General features: G+C 38.8%; 1 protein-coding gene across 1 annotated transcript; it reads left to right on the plus strand.

The window, feature by feature from the left end:
- The first annotated feature begins 5416 nt into the window (after nt 1–5416).
- Nucleotides 5417–8361, plus strand: LOC109152134. Its single transcript, XM_019299709.1, has 4 exons — nt 5417–5800; nt 5894–6680; nt 6737–6930; nt 6997–8361. Exons 1-4 carry the CDS (start codon nt 5417–5419, stop codon nt 8359–8361), a joined length of 2730 nt encoding a protein of 909 aa, XP_019155254.1.
- The last annotated feature ends 12281 nt before the right edge of the window (nt 8362–20642 follow it).

The raw sequence follows: 20642 nt of genomic DNA on the forward strand, positions 1-20642 counted from the left end.
TGGTTTTGTGCCACTAACAGTGGCGGATCCAGGAATTTTCTCCAGTTGGGGCGAAACATTAATATAAAACAGATAGTTTGAAAGGAAAAAAAATGAAACACTTAAAGAAGTATAGTTATAAATATAGTTAGATATGAACGAAAAATAAAACACATCAAAACTTTATAAAAATATTCATAACAAAATATAAAACATAATTAATTTGATAAAATAATTCGAATAAAAAACACATTATAAACCGCACATCTCATTATTAATAATTAAAAAAAAAAAAGTTATATGTGTGTGTAAAAAATCTCATCATTAATTAATATTTAAAAATCATAAAGAGACGGTATGTCTGTGTTGAAGCAATAATAATAGTGAGAAAAAAACAAAGCTATGTTGAAAGTTGAAACCACATTAATGTTTTGCATTAAAATAAAAATAGTGAATGGGAAAACCCATTGAAGGATTCAAACCCTTGCCCTTCCTCAATGTAAACCACGCCTCTACCAACTGCTCTAACGCCCCTATTATTTACCATTCTCAATTTTCTTTTACTTATTATAAATCCTGTACTATATATACATATATACATACAAGGATTATATATGGGGTGAGGACAGGGTCGGCCCTGGGCAAGTCTGCCCAGGGCCGCCGCACAGGGCCCCCAAAATTTGGGGGCCCCTTATTTAAAAAAAAAAAATTTAGTATATATATACATCACATGCAGCGCAATGCCTTAATCAGCCAATCAACATTCAATTCAAACAAATCTTGAAAGCCAAGCCACAAGTTTATTAACCTAACCTAAATTATATAAGTGCCTTGATTAGGCAGTGCCGCAGTAGGCATCAATTGGACAATTACCGTAAGAATTCCGATTTCCGAATTACGAGCTGAGGACGGACAAATCGCAGACGAGACACACATAATTTCTGATTGCAGTCTACACTCTACAACACAGGTATTTGTCTATTATTTAATTTATTTAATTTATTTAATGAGTTTTTAATTTGAGTATTTGAGAATTGAGGAATTGATGTTTGTTTCCTAAAAAAAAATTACAGTTCGTTTCCTAAAAAAAGAATTGCTGTTTGTGAGTTATTTAATTTGAGTTTTTAATTCGTTTCTTGATTAATTATTTATTTATAGAGTTCCTAAATAAATTTTTATTTTTCTTTAGGATTTTATGTCTTCTAAAAAATATTCATCTGGGTTTGAGAAGCGTAAAAAGAAAAGAAAAATTGAGCAACTAACTCAATCTCAAAAGGGAGCTCTTGAAAAATTCATTACAAAAAAAACTCAAATAGATGAGCAAAAAGATGAAGCCAAGGAAAAATTGTTAGATGCTAATCTTCATATAGAAGATCAAGATGATCAAGATGATTGTGAGATTGGAAAAAATAATGATAGTGTGCACAACGAATTAGAAATGGTTTTTCTACTGCCATGGATATTGCAAAGGAAATTGCCACTGAATTAGAAATTGAGCCAGTGTTTCCTCAAAAGCGAAAAATTCGTAGAAAAAGACAATTTGATGAGAGTGCTGATGATACTTCATTATCACCAGAAGAATCTTTTAGGGTTCATTATTTTTTATACATTGTAGATCAAGCTATTATTTCATTGACTCAAAGGTTTGAGCAATATGAAGTATATGAAGAAACTTTTGGTTTTTTGTTTAGTTCTCACAAGTTACAATTGATGGCTGATATGGATTTGAAGTCTTGTTGCATTTGTTTAGAAGCAGCTCTTAAAAGAGATGAGCAGTGTGGTGATATTGACGGAAATGAATTGTATATTGAGCTAAAATTACTTAGAGAGATTTTATCGAAAGAAAATATAGGAGCAGTGAGTATATTGAATTCATTGAAACAGATGGGTTGTTTTCCAAATGCTACTATTGCATATCGAATATTATTGACTATCCCAATTACTGTTGCCTCTGCAGAGAGGAGTTTTTCAAAGTTGAAATTGTTGAAATCTTACTTACGATCAAGTATGTTGCAAGAGAGACTCAATCGATTAGCTTTAATCTCTATTGAAAATGAGATTTTGGAAGAAATTGATATCAAAAGTTTAGTAGATGATTTTGCGTCTAAGTGTGCACGGCGCATTTCACTTTTTAATTAAATGAAATTTTAGATGTATTTTTTTAATACACTATTTATATTTTGAATTTTTGACACTACTTTTTGAATAACTATTATTTATATATAAAAATTAATTGAAAAGGGGGCCCAAATTAAAATATTGCACAGGATCCCAATTTTGATTGGAACGGCCCTGGGTGAGGATGGGGTGAGTGGGGGCAGATGCCCCCACTGCCCCCATTGTAGGTCCGCCCCTGGCCACTGAACTAATCTTGTATGTTTTTATGGCTTGTTATATATGTTTTCATCATTTTTCTTTTCATGTGCCCAACGAACATTATATTTGTGCCGCTGAACACTGCACCACTTGCGATTTATTAATTATCTACTGTGACGGCCAAGTACTTTGAGTACTTGCGTGCTTAATTTGTTGTGTGCACATGTAGTTTTCATTGTGTTCATTTAATTTATATATATATATATATATATATATATATATATGATCGCATTCAGGTGCGAACTGTTCGCCCAGGACAAAAGTGAGAACTATTCATCGCCGTCCACGTGTCTAGATCTAAGGGATGAGAAACATTAATTTTTTTAAAAACGCGGTGGCATTTTCGTAAATAATTAAACATTGACGTGCAAGTAAAATATATTACAAGTGCAAGTAGCAGTTTCATATAGTGCACCTCAGTGCATGTAAAATGTATTACAGGTGCAAGTAAAATTTACATTGAGCATCAAAATTACGTGCCCCTAACGTTATAACTAGGTGCAAATATAGTTATAACTAGTTGCACCTAGGTACGTGAATGTTAACAAGGTAAAATTACATGCACTTGTAAGTGAAAGTATGTACACTTGTAAGACATTTTACCAGCACTTTTTACTTGCAAAGGTGCACCAGCTACTTGCACTTATAATACATTTACATGCACCAAAGTTTGAGTTATTATTTGTGAAAATGTCACCGCGTAGTTTTTTAAAAATTACATCTGATTCATTCATCTGGACATGTGAATGACGCTAAATGATTCTTATTCCTCTCCTGAGCGGCCGTTTGCATGATAGCGTGCCCCTATATATATATATATAGAGAGAGAGAGAGAGAGGATAACACTCAAAAGTCAAATGGATACATAGAGCCATCCTCTGTCAAGACTGGTATCTATCGTCACTTTCATAATGACAAAACATTAAAAAACTATTGAGAAAATGGTCAAATAAGTCCCTAAACTTTACCCCAAAGGTGAATTAGCCTCCTAAATTTTACAAAAATGCAATTAAACCCTTAAACATGTCAAATTGGGTCAATGAAGCCCAAAACCGGTAAATGACCTGTTATTACAAGTCATTTCAATTCCGGCAATGGATTCCCGCGACGAATTCCGGTGACCGACGAAAAAATCCGGTCGTCTTCCACTGGAGAAGACGACTGGACGACCGCCTTCTCCAATGGAGAAGACGCTTCTCCATTGGAGAAGAACGACCAGATCTGGTCGTCTTCTCCAATGGATGCCAGAATTCCTCGCCGGTGGCCTGAATCTGTCGCCGGAATTGAAATGACCTGTAATAACAGGTCATTTACCAATTTTTGGACTTCATTGACCCAATTTGACATGTTTGAAAGTTTAATTGCACTTTTGTAAAGTTTAGGGGACTAATTGGTCTTTGAGGTAAAGTTTAGGGGCCTATTTGACCCTTTTTTCAAAATTATTTGATCCATTCAATACATATTCACAAATGCATCTTAATCTTCCTATAAATACCCTCTTTACGACCTAAATTTTTTCAAGAGAAAATTGTAAAAAATGCCCATCTATAATATGTCAATTATCAATGTCACCCCTGAATTGTGAGTGATGTAAATGTTGCCCCTCAATTATCAAAATGGTGTACATATAATCCCTCCCGTAACGGACTTGTGGTTCCCACCGCTGTCCATCGCTGGTACTTCTAATCGATGGAGGGAAAAAACAACTAAATTACATATTTACTCCGACTTAACGGTGTCGTACACTAACGGGGAACCACATGTCCGTTACGGGAGGTGCTATATGTGCACCGTTTTGATAATTGAGGGGCAACATTTACACCACTCATAATTCAGGGGTGACATTGATAATTGGCATATTATAGAGGGGCATTTTTTTACAATTTTTCATTTTTTTCAAACAAAGAAGAAGAAGAATGGGTCTTACACAATTTAACAAAGTGACCTTTGTTGATATCCTCTTTTGCTTCACCCTCATTGCATCATATGGTGCGTTTTGGTACTCTAATTTTCATACTTCTTAATTCCTCAAATGAGTTAATACCTCCGATGATCTTTTGAGTATTAGCCATAAACCAGCTTTGGTCCTCCGACTTTTAAACGATCACGACACGTTCTCCATCTTTTAAAAAATAACCATTTATAGTTCTCCGTTAAATTTAGTGTCAAATGAACGTTAAATGTGTGGACAAACATGTCATTTCTCTTATATTAATTCAAAACCCAATCAAAATTAAACCCATTGCTTATCTCGGTCCCTTCGTTGGACATGGCTAGCGGCAGATACGTTTGGAGGCATTCTGCACCTCTCTCTCCGTCTAAAACTATACATGTATGTATCAGCTCATATACACGCGCTGATACGTATATGAATCATATATATATGATTCATACACAAATTTGAATTATAGGGAGGAGAGACGGTGGGACCTCCGTGGACATCCGTGCGCCACACCTTGTGGTTAGGGTGGAAGCTGGTGATCACTGCGTCTTTCTTTCTTTGTATCTTAGCTTTCCTTAGGCTCCAGCGCTACTCTCTCTCCAATTCCGACCTCATCCCTGCTCCAGAAACCATACTTTCAGTTTCCCATAACTATAAACCTTCCAACAACAACTTTTCCGGCAACCCCAAGGTAGCTTTCCTGTTCCTAGCTCGGAGAAATTTGCCTCTGGATTTTCTTTGGAGAAGCTTCTTCCAGGATGCTGATTCTGCCTTTCTCTCTCTCTCTCTCTCTCTCTCTTGCAATGATGAACTGGAGAAGAAGTGGGCATAGTCGGAGTTGACGATGGCGGGGTGGTGGTGGGAGAGGCCGCCGAAGCCTGATCTCTGACACCGGCGATGATTACGTAGACGAAATTGTTGGAGGATAAGACTTACATCAGCAAAGAAGGAAGGAAAAATTGAAAGGGAATTATGGGTCGTCTTTCCCTCTTTTATTTTTTGTTTCAACCGTCCCTGCATGTATATAAACATCTGTTATACCATCCTTCCAGAATAATCTTGAACTAATGAAATCTGCTAGATATTTTCTTTCGTCTTGCGTTCATCACGTTCTCCGTCATGGTATCAGAGCCTCCGCGTCGGAATAGCTACGCCGCCGCCGTTTCCGATGAGTCGGATCAAGAGAGGCGTGGAGCAACGCCGATCACTTGCTCACCAGTTCGCTCGTCGTCCACAACTGTTCCGCAGAGGAACCAGACTCCGCAACAGAGAAGTTCCGCCATGGAAGACTTAGACAATCCCTTCTTCCTTACTTCAAATGGAAGTCCGAATGTTATCCTTGTCAGTCCGCCACTGCTAGGCAGTGCCAATTACGCCTCCTGGTGCATTTCAATGAGGATCGCGTTAGAAGTGAAAAAAAAATGGTGCTTTGTCGACGGTAGTGTCACGGCGCCTGTCAGAGAGCATTTCCAGTACGCAGCTTGGAGACGCATCAATCTTTTGGTATGCTCTTGGATCTTCAAATCTGTTCATTCTACTATTGCGCAAAGTATTATGCATTTGGATAGGGCCAAAGACGTTTGGGAGGACTTGTAGCGGAGGTTCTCGCAGTGTGATGCTCAGAAGATTTCAGCGTTACAGAGTGAGATTTATGGATTGAAGCAGGGCAATCTATCAATCAACGATTACTACACGAAATGTAGAACATTATGGGAAGAGATGAATGTTGTAAGGCCTCTCCCTGTCTGTAAATGTGAACCAAAGTGTTCATGCAATTTAGTGGATGAAATCAGACGTGAGCGAGACACAGATCAAGTGATCCGTTTCTTGCAGGGACTTAACGATGATTATAGTAGCCTGAAGTCGAATGTGTTGGTTCTCGATCCGTTGCCTGAAGTTTACAAGGTTTTCGTTATGGCGGAAAAACTGGAACGACAGATCACGTTAGCCAATCTGAACCTAAACAGCTTTGAGATCAGACAAGCTAATGCTGTGCAGCAAGGTCTAGGACTTACAGACGAAATTGTAGCTGCTGTAAACTCCTACACTGGCAGAAGGAATGGAGGTGCTAATAAAGGGGCAAAATGCACGTTCTGCGGAATGAATGGACACACCATAGACAAATGCTTCAAGAAACACGGTTATCCACCGGGGTGGATTCCGGGATATAAATCAAAGGGGAAACAAACTGCAGCTGTGAGCTCCTCTTTCACAGATAACACCGAGTCTTCATTGTCTCCTGGAACTACATCTGACCAGTTGATGAAGTTGATATCCCTCCTTCAAGCACAGATGGCACCACCTTCAAACACTAAAACTACAGCTGCTGTGTCATTGATTCCACAATTTGACAAAGATATGATGAATCTGCTCATGAAGGCAAGTTTTCTATATCTCATGTGAATTCAATTTAATTATCTCCCTCTACTTGGATTCTAGATTCAAGGGCCACAGACCACATAGCTTGTTCTATTGATTTCTTTGATAATCATCATGCAACATGTGGAGCTGAAGTGAGCTTGCCTACGGGAAATTCAATCACAGTAAAAAACATAGGTGATATTGTGTTAAATAAGCAGATCAGACTGAAGGATGATCTTCACATCCCATCCTTCAGATTCAACTTAATCTCTGTGAGTAGACTCTTGCAAGACACATGTTACAAATTGATATTTACATCAGATCAGTGCTTGATTTAGGATGCTCTTGGGACGACAGTTGGTTCGGCTAAGCTAGTGAATGGTTTGTATCTGCTGCTAGATTCACCACAGACTAAGGATGTATTTCGAAATATCATGGCAGCACAGTGTAATAGTGGTGAAATCTGGCACCAAAGATTAGGACACTTTCCTATGAATAAACTTCAGTTTTTAACTGACATCAAGGCTTCAATTACTAAGAATTTTATTTGTGATGCTTGTCACCTTGCCAAACACAAACGATCACCTTTCCCTCTAAGTGTTACAACTTCGAAAGCAATTTTTGATCTAGTGCACGCAGATGTTTGGGGACCCTTCCCGGTTTGTTCATTAAAAGGGGATTCGGAGCGTTATTTTCTAACTTTGGTTGACGATTACTCCCGCTTTACTTGGCTACATTTGATGAAAAGTAAAATTGAGGTCAGACAGTTCATAACAAGGTTTCATGCTATGGTTTTCACTCAATTTGGCACACTGATTAAAACATTTCGGACTGATAATGGAACAGAGTTCAATAATGTTGAGTTCTTTGCAGAAAAGGGGATTATCCACCAAAAGTCTTGTGCCTACACACCGCAGCAAAATGCAGTTGTCGAACGCAAGCATCAACATATACTCAACGTAGCAAGAGCCATCCGATTCCAAGCAACCTTACTTCTTGAATTTTGGGGGCAATGTGTGATGCATGCTGTCTATATCATCAATAGATTGCCCTCACAAGTTATTGAGCTGTCCACTCCTTACTACAGACTATATGGCAAAGATCCAGATTTGATGAGCCTTAAAGTTTTTGGATGTCTGTGCTATGCTTCCAATCTGTCACAGTCCAGGCATAAAATGGAGCATCGAGGTAGACGATGTATTTTTATTGGCATACCTGCTCACACTAAAGGCTATTTGCTATATGATTTGCATGAGAAGACTATTTTTATATCAAAAGATGTGATTTTTCATGAGTCATTCTTCCCGTTCTCTCAGAAAATCTCTTCGACAAATGCACCTGAGATAGAACCAACTGGACCTCCCCTTCCAGTAATTCCCATTAACACTCCTATGTTCTATGATCTATCTCAAGTGCAGGCTCCCAGTGCTAATTTGTCTCACAATGCTGGCTCATCAAACTACAAATTCTCACCACCTCAAGTGCAGGCTTCCAGTACTGATCCTCTTCCACAGCAGAACAGTATTGATGAAACAATTGACTCTAATGAAGCCTCACATGAAATAGAGCAGTGTGATTCTGCCTCACCAGAAGGAAACAACACCACCTTTCCAGTTGAACAACCAAGACGTTCTGATAAGCAACGACGGATTCCAAGCAAACTTCAGGATTACTACTGTGATGCAGTAATTCACAGAGGCTAATCACCTCATCCTCTGTCGAAGGTCATAGCTTTTGATGCCTTAACTTCGTCTCATAAGACATTCTCCATGGCAGTGACATCAATTGACGAACCAAATACCTACAACCAGGCTATCAAGCATAGTCATTAGAAGGAAGCTATGAACACAGAAATTCAAGCACGGCAAGCCAACAATACATGGGAACTGGTTGATTTACCCACGGGGAAGTCACCCATAGGTTGTAAATGGGTATATAAAGTCAAGTTGAAAGAAGATGGATCCGTAGAGAGATACAAAGCCCGCCTAGTAGCAAAAGGCTACACTCAGCAACTCGGGATTGACTACATTGAAACCTTTTCACCGGTTGCTAGAATCACAACAATCCGAACGTTCTTGGCTTTAGCATCATCCCAAGCTTGGTACATCCACCAACTAGATATTAATAATGCCTTTTTCACGGTGATCTCACAGAGGAAGTATATATGGTGCTGCCTCCAGGATTCCAGAATGAGAAACCGAATCAAGTCTGTAAACTGCTTCGCTCTCTTTATGGCCTTAAACAGGCAAGTCGGCAGTGGAATACCAAGTTAAGCACTGCATTCATCAACATGGGGTTTAATCAGTCTAAAGCAGACCCGTCGCTATTTACTAAAGGGAAAGATAATAAGTTCATGGCAGTCCTAGTGTATGTAGATGACATACTAGTTACAAGTCCTGATCTATGTATGATTGAAGATCTCAAATCATGGCTTGATGCTGCTTTCAAAATTAAAGACTTGGGGGAGCTTGGATATTTCCTGGGAATTGAAGCGAAAATGGATGACTCAGGTTTGAATTTATGCCAAAGAAAATACGCACTTGATATCCTATCTGAGGCTGGGTTTCTTGAATGCAAACCAGTGCACACCCCAATGCGCCTGGGCAAGGACTATTCTATCCTAGGGGTGAAGCTTTACAACTCAATGTTTTTTCAGACTCGGACTGGGCTTCTTGCATAGAGTCAAGGAGATCCATAACCGGCTACTGTGTTTTCTTTGGCTCTGCTCTTGTTTCATAGAAATCAAAGAAACAAGCGACGGTGTCAAGATCTTCCTCCGAAGCTGAGTATCGCGCACTTGCCTCCACTGTATGTGAAGTTCAGTGGATTACATTCCTTCTCAACGACTTGCAAGCACCCATGCAGCGACCGGCAGCCATGTTTTGTGACAATAAATCCGCCATAGCCATGGCCGAGAATCATGTCTTCCATGAGAGAACGAAGCATATCGAGATAGACTACCACCTCGTTATGGAGAAGGTATCTTATGGCCTAATCAAGCTCTTACCAGTACGTATCATCCTCAAATCAAATAGCAGATGGCTTCACAAATGTAACACCCCGAAATTTTGAAACTTTTGAAGCTTATATAATAAGGGTAAGTTCTCATTAAATCCCAAAACATAATATAAATAGTACGGGGTGCTATGCCACACCTGAGCTAGAGAACTCAGGTGCACAGGCTAACTAACTAATATCCTCAACAAAGTAAATGCATAAACATGGCACGCAGGCCGAAAGGGAAACTATCTACTTCTACGCTCCACGGTTCTAGCGCGCTCCAGTGTCTACTCTTCTGTGCCTGAAAGCCAAATATATCTGTTCAGCGAGAGATGCTGGTAACCCACTCCAACGCGTTGAAACACAATACATATAGATATATACATAGATATATGAAAACCATTTCGAAGCATGAAGATATATCCTAAGAGACTCTAGCTTTCAAAACAGGGAATAGACTCGACAGATAGGGATAAGCACAACCAACAGTCATAACCAAGCATGCACAATTCACAGGTGTAGGGAACAGATACGACAGATAGAGATAAGCACAACCAATAGTCATAATCAAGCATATACAGTTACTAGCATGTATCCTATGGTCACGCTTTCGTAACAATCGTAACATCAAGTCATCCATATCTGATCACATAGCACACTTTGTTAGCGCCACAGGACCAATCGCATGCCCACACATGAGGGTCAGCGCATATAGCTCTGACACGGCCCCGCAGCACCCTGCCCCGTATCGCAACACGGAGGGGTCGATCGCAACCGACCGATGAACCGCAGCTCATCATAATGTTTGATCGCAACCAAACAGTGGACCGCAGCCCAAGAGTAGTCATCTGACCGCAGCCAGGAATATGAACCGCAGCTCATGTAAAACGTTTGATCGCAACCAAACTGTGGACCGCAGCCCGAGAGTGTAAATCTGACCGCAGCCAGCTTCTGAACCGCAGCTCAGGAATAACCAATTCGATCGCAACCGAATTGGGGTATCATGCACACATAACACATAGCAAACACATGCAACCCACATTGGCACATTGGGAAGGGGAAGAAATCAGATAACGAAACCTATGCGTGATCATTCACATACTAAGAATAATCCTAAGGGGTTCATACTTCTTACGCCTAGGCCAACGGGATACCAATTCAACTAGTATGCGATATATAAGACTTATTCAACCTACGAATGGTACCCGAACATCAAACTAGACATAGGCACGATAGACGGAGTCCGTTGGGACACCACGGGGGTCGGGGGAACATCAAACGGGGAAGCCGAAATCCCGAGGTGGGAGAATTTCAAGTGGGTAGCCGGTGGGTGAAGGGTCACCCGCCGGTGACGAGGTTCCGGGCAGCGGGTGCCCGGCGGGCAGTCGACTGCCCGCCGGGCACCCGCTGCCGGCGACGTCCAAACTGGCCGCGGGTAGGTGGCGGGTCCCCTACCCCCCACTGATTCTTTTTCACGAATAACGCCCCGGGAACCTTTGTGGAACCCGAAACCATGCTTAGACACTTTCAAACGCAATTGATACCGACACATAGACAATTAACGGATCAAAAGCAAGAAACATACGGCACATATCCTATCATGCTTTTCTAAACATAATTAACACCCAATCATGCGAATTCCCACCCAATACATTAAGAATAACACCATACGAGTTTCACGTTGCATCCTAGGGCTCTAATCACAATTAAATCATCAAGAATGTAACCCATCTTTTAATCATCAGGAAACAATACAATTTATCAAGAATAACTCATAATCGTCAAGAATCCGAATTCCCCAAGAATATCACACAATCATCAAGAAACCCTTTTCATCATCAAGATTATCAAGATAAAACCATATCACCAATTATCAAGATCACATCATCAATGTAAACAATTCATCAAAACACAAGAATATAGAGGGATGCCTAAGAGGGAGATCATAGCTAAGAAAATAGGTTTTGTTGAGACATGGGTTACCTCTTAGCCTTAATTAATTCCTTGGCTACGAAGGGTCTTTCTTGAAGCTTTCTCCTTTCTTGATTTCTCCTAAGGGAATTCTTGGAACTTTCTTGTGTGGTGAGGGATTATTGTGGTGGGGGTTCTAGGTGCCTCTTATGTCCCCTATTTATATACCTAGGAGTCATAATTAGGATCTAAATACTATAGACTTGCTAATTCTATTCCTTTTAGGGCTAGGGGTTGGGTTTTAGGGGTGAGGGCCCACGGACTATGGTGGGCCATTTCCAAATTAATTATTGTAATTTAATTCTTTCTTTGGATAATTGGTTAAATGATTAATTGGTTTTAGGGGTCGTAACACAGGGTGTTACAACAAAGCCCCTTCCCATTGCTTTGTTCAAGACCTTCACATCTAAGTTGGGCATCCAGGATCTGCATGCGCCTTGTGGAGGGGTGTTGGAGGATAAGACTTACAGAAGCAAAGAAGGAAGGAAAAAATGAAAGGGCATTATGGGTCTTTCCCTCTTTTATTTTTTGTTTCAACCGCCCCTGCATGTATATAAACATCTGTTATACCATCATTCCAGAATAATCTTGAACTAATGAAATCTGCTAGATATTTTCTTTCATCTTGCGTTCATCACGTTCTCTGTCAGAAATCAATGAGAAGAGCCTGTTTCCAATCCATCCTCACAATGTGCATCAACAACTATGCCGTCATTGTCTCCTTCGTGGAAGAAAACCCGGTCGTTAGCAACTAACAGGTATCATCTCATCAAAGCTAGCAAGTATATCTCCTTAATTGAGTTTCTCATGTTGCCGCATGTATAGAGAATTCTCATGTAACCAAAAACCACGATGAAGGTTCCTGAAGTTAGCTTGCTACTAGAGGCTTAATCAGAAGGTGTATAGAAGAATATAGGTGAAATGACATGTTTGCCCTCACATTTAACGTCCATTTGACACCAAACTTAACAGAGGATCATAAGTGGTTATTTTTTAAAAGATGGAGGATGTTTCATGGTCGTTTAAAAGTCGGATGACCACAACTGGTATATGGCTAATAATCGGAGGACCATTGGAAGTATTAACTCTTCCTCAAATCATTAATTTAGAATAAGTTTATTTTTAGAGAAAATGACAATTTTGACCCCTTAATTGTGTCACTTTAAAAAATTTTTGTCCAAGTTAATTTAAACAAATTTAACACATTAATTGTTCATAATGTTATACTTTAGTCCCTAGTATTATATAATTGTTAAATTCCATTAACATATGAGATTATTTTTATCATTTAGAATCAATATTCACTATTAAAAATAACATTCACATGGAGTAATTAAGTTTTAACTATGAATATTAATTCTAAATAGCAAAAATAACCTCATAAAAAGATCGAGTTTTGTTACAGAGTTTAACAATTACGTAATACTATGGACTAAAAGTACAACATTATAAACAATTAAGAGGCAGATCACTCCTTCTGTGGAAGGAATGAGAGACCAAGTTGAGAGGTTGCGAACCTCTTGGAAGGAGGCATACGCTGCTACTGTACAACCGGAGGGAGTGAGAAGTGCCTCGGATCGTTGGGAGCCTCCACCACATGATACTTTCAAATGCAACGTGGATGCAACCATGTTCTCTACTAATGCAGGCTACGGAGCTATTGTTCACGACCATGATGGCCGTTTTGTGGCAGCAACGTGTGGCCGACTTGTGTGTAATCAAGACTCGTTCATGGCAGAGGTCTTAGCAGCCAAGGAAGCCTTAACATGGCTGAAAGGTTTACGTGAACATAACATCATCCTAGAATCTGATTGTTTAAATTTCTGTAACGCTTTCAATTCATGTATGGTAGATTATTCGTATATTGGTATGCTTGTGAAGCTTATCGGTTGCTTGTGACATAGGGAACGTAAAGGTTCACCATGTCAAGAGATCAGTGAATCGCGTGGCTCATGAACTAGCTTGGGCAACCGGTTCTTTGTCTGTCTCAGGATCGTGGGCTGTTATCCCACTTGTATTTCAGGTTTGTTAAGCTAGTAATGAAGTTACCTTTAACTCTCAAAAAAGGCTAAATTTGATTACATTAACTTATTTTTGAAAGAGATTAAATTAACTTATAGGGACTAAATTTTCAAAAGTACATCAAACAATACAGGGTTCAAACTTATCATTTTCCTTTATTGTTATGATAATAATAATTAATAAAATGAGTGTGGATTTCGTGGTTAGCCATGATTGACGTTATTGTGGAATAATATGTAGGAAAAATTTGAACCAAGTCGGTTTACCAAAAATAATATAATATATATATTCACACGAATATATATATATATATATATATATATATATATATATATATATATATATATATATAACCAAAATGGAATTTATAATCTTCCAGATTATTGATAAGTGCATTTTTGTCTATATTTTTACACCTTCTTGAAACATTTTATTTGTGAATTGCCTAAAAACTTGTGTGAATTGTGACTAATTTGTGTTGGTTTTATTTCAAGGTGCAATCATTCACAACAAGTGAGGAATTCAATGATTTGTGGGAACATCCTAGCAATTCTTAGACCAAGAGATCAATCAAAGAGTTTGGAATGCACTTAGGAAGTTCTAGGAGCATTGTACTGTCTCCCGTACGCCCATCCATCAGCCCATCCGAGATCTGAAAAAGGAAGCAGGTGGCGTACGCTCAGCCGTATGCCCGTACGCATGCCAGTACGTCCATTCCAGTGTTCACTGGAAATGCACCAAAAATGGTACTGCCTGGCGTACGCCCAGCCCTGAGTGCGTCCCACTGTGCTCAGCTCTATTTAGGCGCGTTTTTGTGTCATTTCAACTCGGTTTTGGACCTTGTTCCAACCCTACACATTTCCTTTCACTTCCTTTCATATTTTAGTGTTAGATTAGGCTTAGATTTAGGTTGCGCAACATATTTCAAGCTTGTAATCAAGGATTCAAATCTTGGATTCCAAGATTTTCCATCCATTTCTTAATGAAGTTTTCTTTCCCTTATCTCTATCTTTTGCAAGATTTATGTTTATTGCTTATGTTTTTGTGTTCTTTATGCTATTGAATCATGAGCAATTTGTTTATGGACTTGAGTTAGGGTTGTATTATCTATCTTGATGCTTGATTTGTGATTATTGCAAAAAGGGGGAAGAACACTAACCTAGGGTTCTTGAGTTTATGAAGGTTTTGTGTTTGTACTTTGTTGATGCTTGGTGTACAACATTCATTAACATGTTTGGGAGGATTCTTGGCCTCAATGAGAGTTGGGTAAAGATTCCAAGCCACTCCCTTGCATAAACCCAATTTGTTCCTATGAAAATATGGGAAATTGGGGGTTATTGGTGCTTTGTGTTCTTGAAGAACTTGGAGTTGATTCACCACGAGAGTAGGGCAATTCCTTGTTCTAATCGTTGTTAATTTGCTCACGTGAGTGACTTATAGACTAGGATTCCTACGTGCATCCCCTCTATTTCTTGGTAGTGTGATTTTCCCCAATCTTTAGGTTGTGCTATGCATCTAGAAGATAATGCTCCCTAGCTTGAGTCCCATTTCATTATTTCGTGTTTATATCTTATTAATATGTGTTTTGTTACTTTGTTTAGTTACCGTAACCTTGAAACTTGTTGTTATTTGCTTAGCTTCTTGTTGATTTCCTTATGCTAGTGCCTAGTTGCTTGTGATTGCGTATTGCGTGCCATAAATCTCAATCCCCTGAGGACGACATAAAACACCCGAGCTCACATCTTATTTTTTGCTACATCAAAAATTGGCGTCGTTGCTGGGGATTGGCAATTTGGTGGTCCTATGTGATTGCTTGTTTTACTAGCATTAGAGTTTAGGGAATCTTAGGAGACTAATTAAGCTTTTTCTTTATTTTTGTTTGATTTTATTGTTTAAAGAGCTAATTGTTTTACCTTGTTTGAGTTTCGGTTGAAAGATCCATACTTTGTGCATATACTCTAGATTCAAAAGGAGGAGCTTTTACCACTCAATCAAGAACTTTCACCATGGATGAGTATGCATTCCAATGAGGATATTATGATTCTCAATCTTATGGGGGTAAGCAACATGATGGATATGTAGATCTTTGCACCACTCAACCCCCACCTCCTAACCATTACTATGATGCTCAATCTCAATATTTTTGTCTACCACAATTCCACCCCCAAAACTCATACTCTCAATACACTCCAAACTTCCAAAATCCTTACCCATCACAATCCTACCAAGACTTGCCTTGTCATTCCCAACCTCCATACCATAATCTCTATTCTCAACAAAACCAAGATCCCCAATATGCTTTTAATGATCAATACCCTCAATGTTCACAAGACTACAATCCACATCAACATCCTTTCCCACTACAAGATTACTCTCCAAATCCATACCCTTCACCCACACGCCATACGCCCAAGGCATTCAACCCCCATATGATCATCACACCCATTCACCAAGTGTTGGAAAGTATGAATTAGATGAGGAGACCTTAGCATTGGCTAGGCGTTGGGGAGTCACTATTGTACCCGATGATGACATTGAGGATGAGGGTTATCCAATACGACTAAGTGAAGATGAATATGCCAATAATCAATGGGAACCTCAAGAACCACTCTATCAAGAACCTCATCAAGAATTCAAACCATTTGATCAAGATTCGGAGATGAAGTTTATGATGGCCAACATGCTTAAGCAAATGAATGAGCAACAAGTTCTACTAGACAACATGATGGCTCAAATACAAGGTTTGACAACTCAAGAACCCGTTCAAGAATTGTCTTCCAATGTAGATGTTCTACAAGAGTTGCTCTTGCCAAATGAAGGTCATGTGGTTGAAGAAAATAAAAATCAAGGTGAGGACATTGATGGTGAAGATGAAGATGATGAGGTTTATGATGAATGCATTGAGATGGAGACATTGAGTTGGAGAGAAAGTATAAACTTGCAAGGGAATGGTGATAAGGAGCAACTTGAAGATGGTCCAAGTGAAAAAAGTGTGCAAGAATGGTGAAGTTGATGAAACATGTGGCATAAATAAGGAATACCCTTCATTGGATGACACCCCCATTAATGAGGATTTTAGAATAATTTGGGAACCAGGAGGTGTCAATGTTCTTGAGAGTTTTGGCCCACATTGGCCTATATTTGAATCAAAGGATTCCCACTTCTTATTGGTGCATGAGAAAAACTCAAGACTCTCCTTACTTGCCAATGAAAAGGAAAGTTTAGAAAGAAATCATTGGTTGATTTATGGATCAAAAATGGCTTTGAGGAAGGGATATGTTTGAAGTTTGATTTGGATGAGAATAGTTTCTTCAACTTTGAAGTGGTGAAGATGAGCTTAAGGGAGTTTATTGATAGCCACCACTTGAAAAAATATTTGGAAGAGAAATTTGCTAGGAAGGATGTGATGTTCTTTCTCCAATCCAATGATGGTTGAAACTTGAGAGGTTGAGTCGAGCTAGCGACGTTAAACTTAGCGCTTCATGGGAGGCACCCCATGTTATCTTTAATTTTATTGAACTTTACTTTCTTCTTTATTTTTCTTTACACATTTATTTTTGATATATCATGTTTTCACTTGTGCTTTCATGTATATATGCTCTTGACTCTAGGAATGACACTAAGGAGTATGCTTAATTCCAAGAAGGCTTCATGATGACTCTTTGGCACAAGAAGATTCATTAGGGGAGTCTCATCTACCTTCTCTACTTTCTTTAAATTGTGTATAGTGCTTTACTTGGTGTAGTTAGTAGAGATTGTGCTCCTTGTGCTTATTGTGCCACCCTTTCCCCCTTGTGTTTTATTTCTTTCACATCGAGGACGATGTATCCTTTAAGTGTGGGGGAGGGGATAATTTGGGTGTTTTCTAAAAAAAATTGAAATTTTTGAAACTTTGCTTGGATGACTCATTGTGCATAGTGTTTGGTAAATTGTCTTTCCTTGCTTGAAGTTGTGATTACTCCCTCTTTGTTGGTTTGTGGTTTGTTTTGGTGGAACTTGTTGCAACTCAACTTGTGATTGATGAGCCAAGGGGTAATACATGATTGATCTATTCTCTTGCCAATAGCCTTGTTAACCACTTAATAATTGAATAAATTCTTGATCTTCTGTGTTATGCATTGCTAGTGAAGGCTTATGTGAGATTCTGGTCATGGTTGTTTTGCTAGAACTTGCCTCATTACTCTCTAAGTGAAGTCTAAGATTTGCATGTTTTGAAATGATTTAGGCCATTTTTGTTTAGCCCAAGCCTTTAAGCTACCCTTTACACATGTTTTTATCCCTAGTTGTCCCCATTGAGCCATTTGTTTGTTTAATAAGTGCTAATAACTTGTCCCTACTTTGTGATTATTTTTCCTTGTGTTAACCATCATCATTTAACCCTTAACCTCTAGCCAAAATATTTTCCTCCACCCTTGAGAGAATAGAGCATTTATTCTTTTTCTTTGAAGAAATCTTTATTAGAGCTTGTTTTGTAAGCAATCCTCTTGTTAAACTTGTCTAAGTGTGGGGGTCATGTTTCATAAGTTTGTTTATTGAAATAAAAAAAAAAAAAAAAAAAAAAAAAAAAAAAAAAAAAAGAGAATGTTGAGAAAATTGAAAAAAAAAAAGTCATGAAAAAGAGATGAAATGAGAAAAATGAAAAGAAAAGAAAAAGAATAATAAAAGTATGAAGTTTGTTTTGAAAGATGTACTCAACCCCACCACTTTAGAGGTTTGTTTTGTCCTTAAGTCTTGTTTGCTCCTTAGTCCATAAATGTCATATCTCTTCTAGTCCCAATTGTGAATAAATGTGAAGTTCTTTCCTTTGTTTATTTTCCTTACCCCTTCTTTGTTAACCTTTCACCCTTAGCCCCATTACAAGCCTAATAAAGTCCTACTTGATCTTAGCATGCAATGTTGGAGTTGAACTAGTGGGAGTATGAAGGGCAGGCCTATGGAATCTCATTCAAAGCCAAGTTTTGCATAATCTCAACTTAGCATTTGTGCACACTTGATCATCACACACTTAAATAATTTTGGTGCTTGGTTATTGGCTTGAGAATTGAACTTGTGTAGAAGGCTAAAATGATTCTTGAAACAAGTTGTGTTGTAGCAAGTTTGTTTGTGGTTTGATAGGTTGTGCAAAGTGAGAGAATGATCAATTTCATTGCAAGCATGGTAATTTATTTATTGTCTTTGCTTGAGGACAAGCAAAAGTTTAAGTGTGGGGGAGTTGATAAGTGCATTTTTGTCTATATTTTTACCCCTTCTTGAACCCATTTTATTTGTGAATTGCCTAAAAATTTGTGTGAATTGTGACTAATTTGTATTGGTTTTATTTCAAGGTGCAATCATTCACAACAAGTGAGGAATTCAATGATTTGTGGGAACATCCTAGCAATTCTTAGACCAAGAGATCAATCAAAGAGTTTGGAATGCACTTAGGAAGTTCTAGGAGCATCGTACTGCCTCCCGTACGCCCATCCGAGATCTGAAAAAGGAAGCAGGTGGCGTACGCCCTGCCGTACGCCCGTACGCATGCCAGTACGTCCATTCCAGTGTTCACTGGGAATGCACCAAAAATGGTACTGCCTGGCGTACGCCCATCCCTGAGGGCATCCCACTGTGCTCTGCTCTATTTAGGCACGTTTTTGTGTCATTTCAACTCGGTTTTGGACCTTGTTCCAACCCTAGACATTTCCTTTCATATTTTAGTGTTAAATTAGGCTTAGATTTAGGTTCCACAACATATTTCAAGCTTGTAATCGAGGATTTAAATCTTGGATTCTAAGATTTTCCATCCATTTCTTAGTGAAGTTTTCTTCCCCTTATCTCTATCTTTTGCAAGATTTATGTTTATTGCTTATGTTTTTGTGTTCTTTATGCTATTGAATCATGAGTATAGTTTATGGACTTGAGTTAGGGTTGTATTATCTATCTTGATGCTTGATTTGTGATTATTGCAAAAGGGGGGAAGAACACTAACCTAGGGTTCTTGAGTTTATGAAGGTTTTGTGTTTGTACTTTGTTAATGCTTGGTGTACAACATTCATTAACATGTTTGGGAGGATTCTTGGCCTCAATGAGAGTTGGGTAAAGATTCCAAGCCACTCCCTTGCATAAACCCAATCTCTTCCTATGAAAATAGGGGAAATTGGGGGTTAATATTGGTGCTTTGTGTTCTTGAACAACTTGGAGTTGATTCACCACGAGAGTGGGGCAATTCCTTGTTCTAATCGTTGTTAATTTGCTCACGTGAGTGACTTATAGACTAGGATTCCTACGTGCATCCCCTCTATTCCTTGGTAGTGTGATTTTCCCCAATCTTTAGGTTGTGCTATGCATCTAGAAGATAATGCTCCCTAGCTTGAGTCTCATTTCATTATTTCGTGTATATATATTATTAACATGTGTTTTGTTACTTTGTTTAGTTACCGTAACCTTGAAACTTGTTGTTATTTGCTTAGCTTCTTGTTGATTTCCTTATGCTAGTGCCTAGTTGCTTGTGATTGCGTATTGCGTGCCATAAATCTCAATCCCCTGAGGACGACATAAAACACCCGAGCTCACATCTTATTTTTGCTATATCAATTATAATTTCAATCAATAAGAAAAGAATAAGAATTTATTTCTTAAAAGCATAATCCCGTGAATCGAAAGAAGAGAATAAGAAGAAGAAGAGTGGTTAGTACGAGTCGAGCGAAACACTCTTTCCTTAAAACCTTATTTGCTACCTCCCAAAACTGCTAGGAACATTGTAGCCTAGGTTTCCCAAGATAAAACGTACTACGGTTCAACGTTTGAGCACCCAAACGAAGAACCCGTCGAATGAGCACGGGTAGAACACAGTCGGCAAGAAGGCATAGGAGCAGAGTTTTGAGAGAAGAAAATATGTTGTGTGTGTTGTGTCTCTTGTTCACCAAAATCCCGCTACTCTTACCCCTTCTTATATAGGGATGAAGGATTGAATAGTATTCATTATGGCCATTAAACCAGCCTTGTAACACCTGAA

Source organism: Ipomoea nil, unplaced genomic scaffold, assembly GCF_001879475.1.
Source record: "Ipomoea nil cultivar Tokyo-kokei standard unplaced genomic scaffold, Asagao_1.1 scaffold2387, whole genome shotgun sequence".
NCBI classification, from domain to species: Eukaryota; Viridiplantae; Streptophyta; class Magnoliopsida; order Solanales; family Convolvulaceae; genus Ipomoea; species Ipomoea nil.

Excerpts from the sequence above, each read along its gene's own strand:
- LOC109152134 (XM_019299709.1), top strand. The coding sequence starts at position 5,417 with ATGGTATCAGAGCCTCCGCGTCGGAATAGCTACGCCGCCGCCGTTTCC. Across the intron at positions 5,801-5,893 it reads GGAGACGCATCAATCTTTTG|CGGAGGTTCTCGCAGTGTGA; the intron begins GTATGCTCTTGG and ends GAGGACTTGTAG. Across the intron at positions 6,681-6,736 it reads GAATCTGCTCATGAAGGCAA|ATTCAAGGGCCACAGACCAC; the intron begins GTTTTCTATATC and ends CTTGGATTCTAG.